This window comes from Colobus angolensis, unplaced genomic scaffold (genome assembly GCF_000951035.1).
Source record: "Colobus angolensis palliatus isolate OR3802 unplaced genomic scaffold, Cang.pa_1.0 Scaffold181, whole genome shotgun sequence".
Taxonomy (NCBI): domain Eukaryota; kingdom Metazoa; phylum Chordata; class Mammalia; order Primates; family Cercopithecidae; genus Colobus; species Colobus angolensis.
Genome location: NW_012114944.1, coordinates 550,298 through 559,817, shown reverse-complemented (window position 1 = coordinate 559,817; position 9,520 = coordinate 550,298). Strand labels below are relative to the sequence as shown.

Below are 9,520 nucleotides of genomic sequence, written 5' to 3'. Positions count from 1 at the left end.
GACAACAAAAAGACAAACAATTCAATTTAAAAATGGGCAAAAGGAGGCCGGGCATGGTGGCTCACGCCTGTAATCCCAGCATTTTGGGAGGCTGGGGCAGGCAGATCGCGAGGTCAGGAGTTTGAGACCAGCCTGGCCAATATAGTAAAACCCTGTCTCTACTAAAAATACACAAATTAGCTGGGTATGGTGGTGTGCACCTGTAATCCCAGCTACTCTGGAGGCTGAGGCAGGAGAATTGCTTGAACCCGAGAGGTGGAGGTTGTGGTGAGCCGAGATCATGCCACTGCACTCCAGCCTGGGAAACAGAATGAGACTCCTTATCAAAAAAAAGGCCAGGCATGGTGGCCACGGTGGCTCACGCCTGTAATCCCAGCACTTTGGGAGGCCAAGGCAGGAGAATTGCTTGAACCCAGGAGGTGGAGGTCGTAGTGAGCTGAGATCGAGCCACTGCACTCCAGCCTGAGTGGCAGAATGAGACTCCTTATCAAAAAAAAAAAAAAAGGCCAGGCATGGTGGCCACGGTGGCTCACGCCTGTAATCCCAGCACTTTGGGAGGCCAAGGCGGACGGATCATGAGGTTAGGAGATCGAGACCATACTGGCTAATACGATGAAACCCCGTCTCTACTAGAAATACAAAAAACTAGCCGGGTGTGGTGGCGGGTGCCTGTAGTCCCAGCTACTCGGGAGGCTGAGGCAGGAGAATGGCGTGAACCCGGGAGGCGGAGCTTGCAGTGGGCAGAGATTGTGCCACTGCACTCCAGCCTCGGCGACAGAGCGAGACTCTGTCTCAAAAAAACAAAACAAAAAAGACCACATAGTGCTTAGGTCTTCTGAATATAACTCTCTTGGTGGAATGCCCGTTTCATTATATTGTAAGTGTTTGTCATTGGGTGAAATTAGCTTCTACTGGGGATTATAAATTCAGAGTGGGCCTAATGATGGGACAGTTTGCATGGTCACAGAATTTTAGCTTAAGAGAGATGAGGTACCAACAGCAGAGGGCTACTAATGGAATTTCCAGTGAATTTCAGCATTTACCCTCATCTAAAGGATGGCACCCCTAGAATTGGAATCCTTACTGAAGTGTCTCTGGATTCCTGATTACAGATTCTAAATATTGATACACTTATTGAAACATGAACATTGAGATCAGAGTCCATGAGGTGAAATTTTATGTTGATTTAGAGAAGTTTAACATGTTCCAAGCCTGGCTCAGTGGTGTATGCCTGTAGTTCTAGCTACTTATGAGGCTGAGGGGGGGGATTGCTTGAGCCCAGGAGTTCCAGGCTGCAGTGAGCTATGATCTTGCTTGTGAATAGCTACTGCACTCTGGCTTGGGCAACATAGCAAGATCCCGTCTCCAAAAATGTAAAAACTTTAAAAAAAAATTCCATAAAACAAATCTCTTATTCCTTGCCCCTGATTTTACTTTTTGAATGGAGGGTATAGCGTGGCAGGGAGGGATGAGCGAGCAGTGGAGCTAAGCAATAGTATATCTGTGAATGGGAGGGCCATAACGCTCAGAGCGAGGCAGCAACTGAGAAACATGGAGGAGGAGGACCTGAGGTTTGTGTGAAACCCTTCCAGAAAGGATGACACTTAGATTGAGTTTTGAAGGATGAGTAGAAAGCCAGGCAAGGGGGAAGGGAAGTTTGAGGAAAAAGTAGGTAGCATCTATAAAGGTACAGATATATGGAGATTCACTAGTTGAACTGGAGGCAGTTTGGTATGGCTGGCACTTTGGCACAGAGTAAGTGTAATTTTAGGCAGGGAAGGGATAGTGGGAAAGGAAGATCACTTTGAAAGTTTGTAGGAGGCCGGGCACAGTGGCTCACGCCTGTAATCCCAGCACTTTAGGAGGCTGAGGTGGGTAGATCACTTGAGGCCAGGAGTTCAAGACCAGCCTGGCCAACATGGCAAAACCCCATCTCTACTAAAAATACAAAAATTAGCCGAGCATGGTGGTGGGTGCCTATAATCCCAGCTACTCGGGAGGCTGAGGCAGGAGAATTGCTAGAATCTGGGAGGCGGAGGTAGCAGTGAGCCAAGCTTGTTCCACTGCACTCCAGCCTGGGTGACAGAGTGAGACTTTGTCTCAAAATAAATAAATAAATAAGAAAGTTTATAGGAGGCAGGCAAACCACTTGACAGCGTTACGATCGTCCAGACCTAAAATGAGGGACTGGACTAGTGGAAGTCCTTGTAAGGATAAAGAGGAGGAGATAGATTTGAAAGACATTTAGGGGGTGGAATTGACAGCATTTTGGAGATATGGGGTGAAGAACAGAAAAGACAAGGATTTCAAGGCATTTGGATGAATGAAATTGCATAACTCAGAACAATTGAGGAGGAACAGGTTTGGAAAAGAAAATGAGTTCAGTTTGGGACACTGACTTTAAGGTGGTTATAGGACATACAGCAGGAGATATCTGATAGGCATTTGGAGTTGTCAGTTTTGTTGGCACTGGTGTGTAGGTACTAATGAGGGCTTGAAGGTCAGGTTTTTATCTTACTCATCTTTCTTTGCCCAGCATTAATCACAATACCTTGTATTTAGGGAGTATATAGTGTGAGAGTGAATAGACTGTGTTCCTTATGAGACGTGATCTTGAATGTTGGGGCAGTAATTTTCCCTCTCAAGACCTGTGTTTCCCTTTCTATAAAGTGATGAGAGTTGAACTAGATCAGTGGTTCTCAACCACTGATTTTGTGACAACCTGCTATGTTGGGCTCATCTGTGAGTTATGGCAAGTAATTTTTAATAATAAAGAGCTGATATTTGCTCACCTTTTAAACAAGAGCTGATTTATCTCACTCCTTCTTAATGGCATTCCAATGTGTTTTCTTGAGTGTGAGAGGATGGGGTGGTGTTATAGTTAGTCTGCTGGAGTTTCCTTTTTTTTTTTTTTTTTTTTTGAGACAGAGTCTCACTCTGTCATCCAGGCTGGAGTGCAGTGGCATGATCTCAGCTAACCGCAAGCTCCGCCTCCCCCTCCCAGGTTCACGCCATTCTCCTGCCTCAACCTCGAGTGGCTGGGACTACAGGTGCCCGCCACCACGCCAGGCTAATTTTTTTTTTTGTATTTTTAGTAGAGACGGGTTTCACCGTGTTAGCCAGGATGGTCTTGATCTCCTGACCTCGTGATCCACCCGCCTCAGCCTCCCAAAGTGCTGGGATTACAGATGTGAGCCATCGTACCAGTCTTGGAGTTTCTTAACTCTGGATATACCAATGGGAGAGTCACATAGAAGTGGAGGTGTATAAAAAGATTAAGAATCACTATATTAAATAGTGGTTAAGGACTTGAGACTGAAAATTTCTATTTCTGATTTAGAGAAGTTTAAACTTTAGTTATATCTAGGAGTTACTCTGATTATAAAGTTTTTATTTTGGCAATTTCAGGAACTCTATTTTAAGAACCTCTCAAAACGAAACAAGCAAATCATGGAGAAGAATGGAAATAACCGAAAGCTGCGGGTTTGTGTTGCTACTTGTAACCGTGCAGATTATTCTAAACTTGCCCCGATCATGTTTGGCATTAAAACTGAACCTGAGTTCTTTGAACTTGATGTTGTGGTACTTGGCTCTCACCTGATAGATGACTATGGGTAAGACGAAAGCATTTTCTTATTCTTCATTGCAACAGTGTGCTAGAAGGAGCTTGAGTTTTGTTAGCCAAGCCATATAGGCCCAGCTTCAAATTCCAATTCTGCTGCTTAGTTTTTATGTGGCCTTAGAGAAGTCACTTAGCATCTCTGAGCCTCAGTTTCCTCATTATAAAATGTAGTGAAAACTTATATTGTAAATTATTGTGAGGAATGGAGATCATGATATAGAGCATCCATCACAATGATGCTGCTTAGTAGATGATTGATAAATGGTAGCTATACAAATATTACTGTTTGTTACTAGTTGTTACATTCAAAGAAATGCCACTTATAAATACATATTGTATGCATATAACAGTGTGATTCCATGTAATCTGTTTTGTGAGCTCTAATGGCAAGTCCTTAAAACTGGTTTATAGGCCAACAGCATATAAAGTAGTAGATATGGAACAAGATTTTAAAAATCTAAACTGCAAGGTAAAGTAGAGAGTTACATTACTGTGACCATTGGCATTTATTTTGGTGACATTAGGTTTGTTGTTAATCACAGGCTACATTTAAAAAGTGAAAGTTGGGCCTGGTGCGGTGGCGCACGCCTGTAATCCCAGCACTCTGGGATGCTGAGGTGGGTGGATCACTTAAGGTCAGGAGTTCGAGACCAGCCTGGCCAACATGGTGAAACCCCATCTCTACTAAAAATACAAAAAACAAATTAGCCAGTTGTGGTGGCACATGCCTCTAGTCCTAGCTACTCGGGAGGCTGAGGCAGGAGAATCGCTTGAACCCGGGAGGCGGAGGTTGCAGTGAGCCGAGATCACACCACTGCCCTCCAGCCTGGGCAACAGGAGTGAGACTCCGTCTCAAAAAAAAGAAAAAAACAATAACAACAACAAAAAAACAAAGGTTGGACAATCTTTGAGAGAACAAGTTTTATTACATACATCTTGATGTATATAATAAAAAGGCATTTAGTGCACCCTTGTGGCATGAATACATTAATGTAGTCTCCAAAGAGGGTTACAAATACAGTACTATATCTGAAAGAAACTTGGCATTAAAATAAAATTGTCCTTTTCAGACTATTCTTTAAAAACAAGGTGGGAATTTACTATTAGGAAATACTTAAAGAGTAGAGAAGAAACTTAATGGATAGCTCAGGGATCCATAGATTTTTTTTTTAATACATAATGAATTCTGGCTATTTAGGAGCATCCTCTCGGTAGAATAGAAATTTTAGCTAGAACCTGAGATGAAAGTCTGAGTGGGTTCTTTTACTGCTGGGAGAAAGCTTTGACAGGAAGACTAGTGGAAGAGAGGCTCTCAGGGAAATGGCAGTAGGTTTTTTATCTGCCTACCACAGTTTACCAAGGGTGGAAAAATAGTATTTATCTGATGACACAGTTAAATAGGAAATTTGACTAGTAGTTAATGAAAATGCATGTTTAAAGTACATTCTAACACAAGAAATTGGCTGCTTCCGGGGAGAAGAATTGGATGATTGGGAGACAAAAGTGAGAGACTTTTCACTGTGAAATGTTTTCTTAAAGATAAAAGGGCTGGCTGGGCGCGATGGCTCACACCTGTAATCCCAGCACTTTGGGAGGTGGAGGTGGGTGGATCACGAGGTCAAGAGATTGAGACCATCCTGGCCATCATCGTGAAACCCTGTCTCTACTAAAAATACAAAAATTAGCTGGGTGTGATGGCACACGCCTGTAGTCCCAGCTACTCAGGAGGCTGAGGGAGGAGAATCGCTTGAACCTGGGAGGTGGAGGTTGCAGTGAGCCGAGATCGTACCACTGTACCCCAGCCTGGGCGACAGAGCGAGACTATGTCTCAAAAAAATTAAAAAAACGGGTAAAGAACATTTTCCCCTAAGTGTATATAAAAAGTGCTGACCACTGTTAAAAGTTTAGTCTCTTTCTTCCTAGTAAAAAAATTCTCTGGCCGGGTGCAGTGGCTTACGCCTGTAATCCCAGCACTTTGGTAGGCCAACGTGGGTAGATCACCTGAGGTCAGGAGTTCAAGACCAGCCTGGCCAACATGCCAAAACCCCATCTCTACTAAAAATAGAAAAATTAGCTGGGTGTGGTGGTACATGCCTGTAGTCTCAGCTACTCAGGAGGCTGAGGCAGGAGAGTCGCTTGAACCCAGGAGGCAGAGGTTGCAGTGAGCCAAGGTCACGCCACTGCACTCCAGCCTGAGCGACAGAACAAGACTCCATCTCAAAAAAAAAAAAAAAAAGAATCTTAATCAGGCTGTTTACATTTATGGTCTATGCTTTTTATGTTTGTAAGTTATACTTAAATTTATTATTTTAATGTTTCTCACTTCAGGGTTGGTGTTAGATTGCTTTTCTTGTATGTTATGGCTCTGTGTTTAAGAACATGTTCTTAAATCTTTATTTCTTCCCGGTTTTAGAAATACATATAGAATGATTGAACAAGATGACTTTGACATTAACACCAGGCTACACACAATTGTGAGGGGAGAAGATGAGGCAGCCATGGTGGAGTCAGTAGGCCTGGCCCTAGTGAAGCTGCCAGATGTCCTTAATCGCCTGAAGCCTGATATCATGATTGTTCACGGAGACAGGTTTGATGCCCTGGCTCTGGCCACATCTGCTGCCTTGATGAACATCCGAATCCTTCACATTGAAGGTGGGGAAGTCAGTGGGACCATTGATGACTCTATTAGACATGCCATAACAAAACTGGCTCATTATCATGTGTGCTGCACCCGCAGTGCAGAGCAGCACCTGATATCCATGTGTGAGGACCATGATCGCATCCTTTTGGCAGGCTGTCCTTCTTATGACAAACTTCTCTCAGCCAAGAACAAAGACTACATGAGCATCATTCGCATGTGGCTAGGTGCGTATCTCAGACTTTAGGCAATCTAATGGCTGTTTTTGTCAGAAAATGTTCCGTCTATTTCAGTCTTTTTGGAAACTATTATGGATAGAATACTCTGTTAGCAATGAGAAGGCCAAGGTTTTAGTTCATAGACCTTGCCCTATGGTATGACTTTATCTCTCTGAGGTTCACCTTTTCTGTAAAATAGGCTTAGTGGATTGATTTTTAGAAATCTCTGCTATATATATAGAATGGAATGCTTTAATCCATTAAATATATTAGTTATAAGAACGATCCTAATATGTAAAGGGGGGGAGCTATAAAATTATAAGTATAATATGCCATTTCATTTTATTTATTTAATTTTTTGAGATGGAGTCTTGCTCTGTTGTCCAGGCTGGAGTGCAGTGGCATGATCTCGGCTCACTCTATCCTCTGCCTCCCGGGTTCAAGTGATGCTCCTGCCTCAGCCTCCCGAGTAGCTGGGATTACAAGTGTGCGCCACCACGACTGGCTAATTTTTGTATTTTTGTATTTTTAATTTTACCACGTTGACCAGGCTGGTTTCAAACTCCTGACCTCAAGTATCTGCCCACCTTGGCCTCCCAAAGTGCTGGGATTACAGGTGTGAGCCACTGTGCCCAGCCATAATATGCCATTTTAATAAAAATTATAATAATGGGATGGTTAGGAAGTATGTACATCAAGTCATTTATTATATTTATTTCTGGTGTGGGATTATGGGTGTTTTCATGTTTGATTTTCTGATTTTTTTTTTTTTTTTTTTTGAGACAGTCTTGTTCTGTTGTCCAGGCTAGAGTGCAGTGGCACAATCTCAGCTCACTGCAACCTCCACCTCCCAGGTTCAAGCGATTCTCCTGCTTCAACCTCCTCAGTGGCTGGGATTACTGACACATGCTACCATGCCTGGGTAATTTCATATTTTTAGTAGAGACGGGGTTTTGCCATGTTGGCCAGGCTGGTCTCGAACTCCTGACCTCAGGTGATCTGCCTACCACAGCCTCCCAAAGTGCTGGGATTACAAGCATGAGCCACCGCACCTGGCCTGATTTTCTGAATTTTTTTACTACATTGGCAAAATGGTCATTTTTATTTTTAATGCTTTTCTTATAGGATTGTTGGAATACTCAGATTATGAATGTTGGAAGCAGTAAGTCATAAGTACTTGTTAATGTAAGGGATTATGATGATTATTATCAAAAAGCAAAAGTCATAGTTGTAGCATTAGAGTATATCTTTGTAAATAAGCCTTATGTTCCAACATTTTTAATGTTCAGTGCTCTAGCTTCCTAGAAATTATCTTTTGCTAATCAGAGGTAAAAAAAAAAAAAAAACAAGTTTACAAACAGAATGTCGGTTGGTTAATTTATAGTAAGAGTACTACCTAGGGGACAAATTAGGACTAATAATCTATTTAGGACCTTTCATTTCTAAGAGGCAGATCTATTGAATTATAAAATTAATGAGCAGAAAATTGATTTGGTTGGGTCAGGTATGGTGGCTCACTTTGTAATCCCAGCACTTTGGGAGGCTGAGGTGGGGGTATTGCTTGAGCCTAGGAGTTACAAGGCCAGCCTGGACAACATAGCAAGACACTGTCTCTACAAAAAATAAAAAAATTAGCTGGGTGTGGTGGTGCATGCATGTAGTTCTAGTTACTTGGGAGGCTGGGATGGGAGGATCACTTGAGCCTGAGCAGTTGTGGCTACAGTGACCTGTGATTACACTGCTGCACTCTAGCCTGGGTGACAGAGCAAGACCCTGTCTCAAACAAAACAAAACAAAACAAAAAACAATAACAAACAGAAAGAAAAAGAAAATTGAATAAGCAAAGAAATTTTGTATATTTTTAATCTAGATTACATTACATCAGTAAAGAAATTGGGCTTTCCTGCTATATAACATAAACCATTCTACATATTTCTGTTGTTCAGTCTGGAGTGCAGTGGTGCAGTCTTGTCCTCCTGGGCTCAAGTGATCCTACCATCTCAGCCTCCTGAGTAGCTGGGACTACAGGCATGTGCCACCATGCCCAGCTAATTTTTAAAATTTTTTTGTAGAGATGGGGTCTCACTATTTTGCCCAGACTGGTCATGAATTCCTGGGCTCAAGCAATCCTCCTGCCTCGGCCTCCCAAACTGCTGGGTTTATAGGCATAAGCCACTGCACCTGGCCCATTCTAAATATTTCTTATCCTTGGACAGATTTGTAGTTATCAAGGGATCGTCTAGATAATGCTGGTGGAACAACCTTCTGTCTCTTCAGTCCTTTTTGTATATTTCCAATGAAACACTCTTGGATTCTGTTCTGATTATACCATTAGTTCCATATGTATTCTGGAAAACTTGTATTACTGAAAAACTTATAATGAATAGAAAATAATAATGTGCCAGATGTGGTAGCACATGCCTATAATCCCAGTACTTTGAGAGGCCAAAGTGGGCAGATCACTTGAGCGTAGGAGTTTGAGAACAGCCTGGGCAACGTGGTGAAACTCTGTCTCTACAAAACATACAAAAATCAGCCGGGTATGATGGTATATGCCTGTAGTCCCAGCCACTCTGGAGGCTGAGGTGGGAGGATTGCTTGAGTCTGGGAGGTCAAGACTGCAGCAGCCATGATTGTGCCACTGCACTCCAGCCTCGGTGACAGAATAAGACCCTGTCTCAAAAAAACAAAACACTAGTTTTGGCCGGGTGCAGGGGCTCATGCCTGTGATCTCAGCACTTTGGGAGGCCCAGGCAGGTGGATCACTTGAGGTCAGGAGTTGGAGACCAGCCTGGCCAACATGGTGAAACCCCATTTCTACTAAAAATACAAAAATTAGCCAGGCGTGCTGGCACGTGCTTGTACTCCCAGTTATTCGGGAGGCTGAGGAAGTAGGATTGCTTGACCCCAGGGAGGTTGCAGTGAGCCAAGATTGCACCACTGCACTCCAGCCTGGGTGAAGAAGCGAGACTCCATCTCAAAAAAAAAAAAAAAAAGCATAAAACCCAGGGCAGACGCGGTGGCTCATGCCTGTAATCCCAG

The 9,520-nt window shown here is 43.0% G+C and overlaps 1 protein-coding gene across 4 annotated transcripts in view; it reads left to right on the top strand.

Annotated features, from left to right (window-relative positions):
• The window catches only part of GNE (glucosamine (UDP-N-acetyl)-2-epimerase/N-acetylmannosamine kinase), a 68,059-nt gene that overhangs the window by 32,381 nt on the left and 26,158 nt on the right, over positions 1-9,520 (top strand). For 2 of the 4 annotated variants that reach the window (XM_011939393.1, XM_011939396.1), the window contains exons 2-3: positions 3,409-3,614; positions 6,036-6,487. In XM_011939393.1, coding sequence (XP_011794783.1) covers positions 3,409-3,614; positions 6,036-6,487 — 658 coding nt within the window. The remainder of the gene's footprint in view (positions 1-3,408; positions 3,615-6,035; positions 6,488-9,520) is intronic. The other 2 variants (XM_011939397.1, XM_011939398.1) reach the window with 1 other exon arrangement.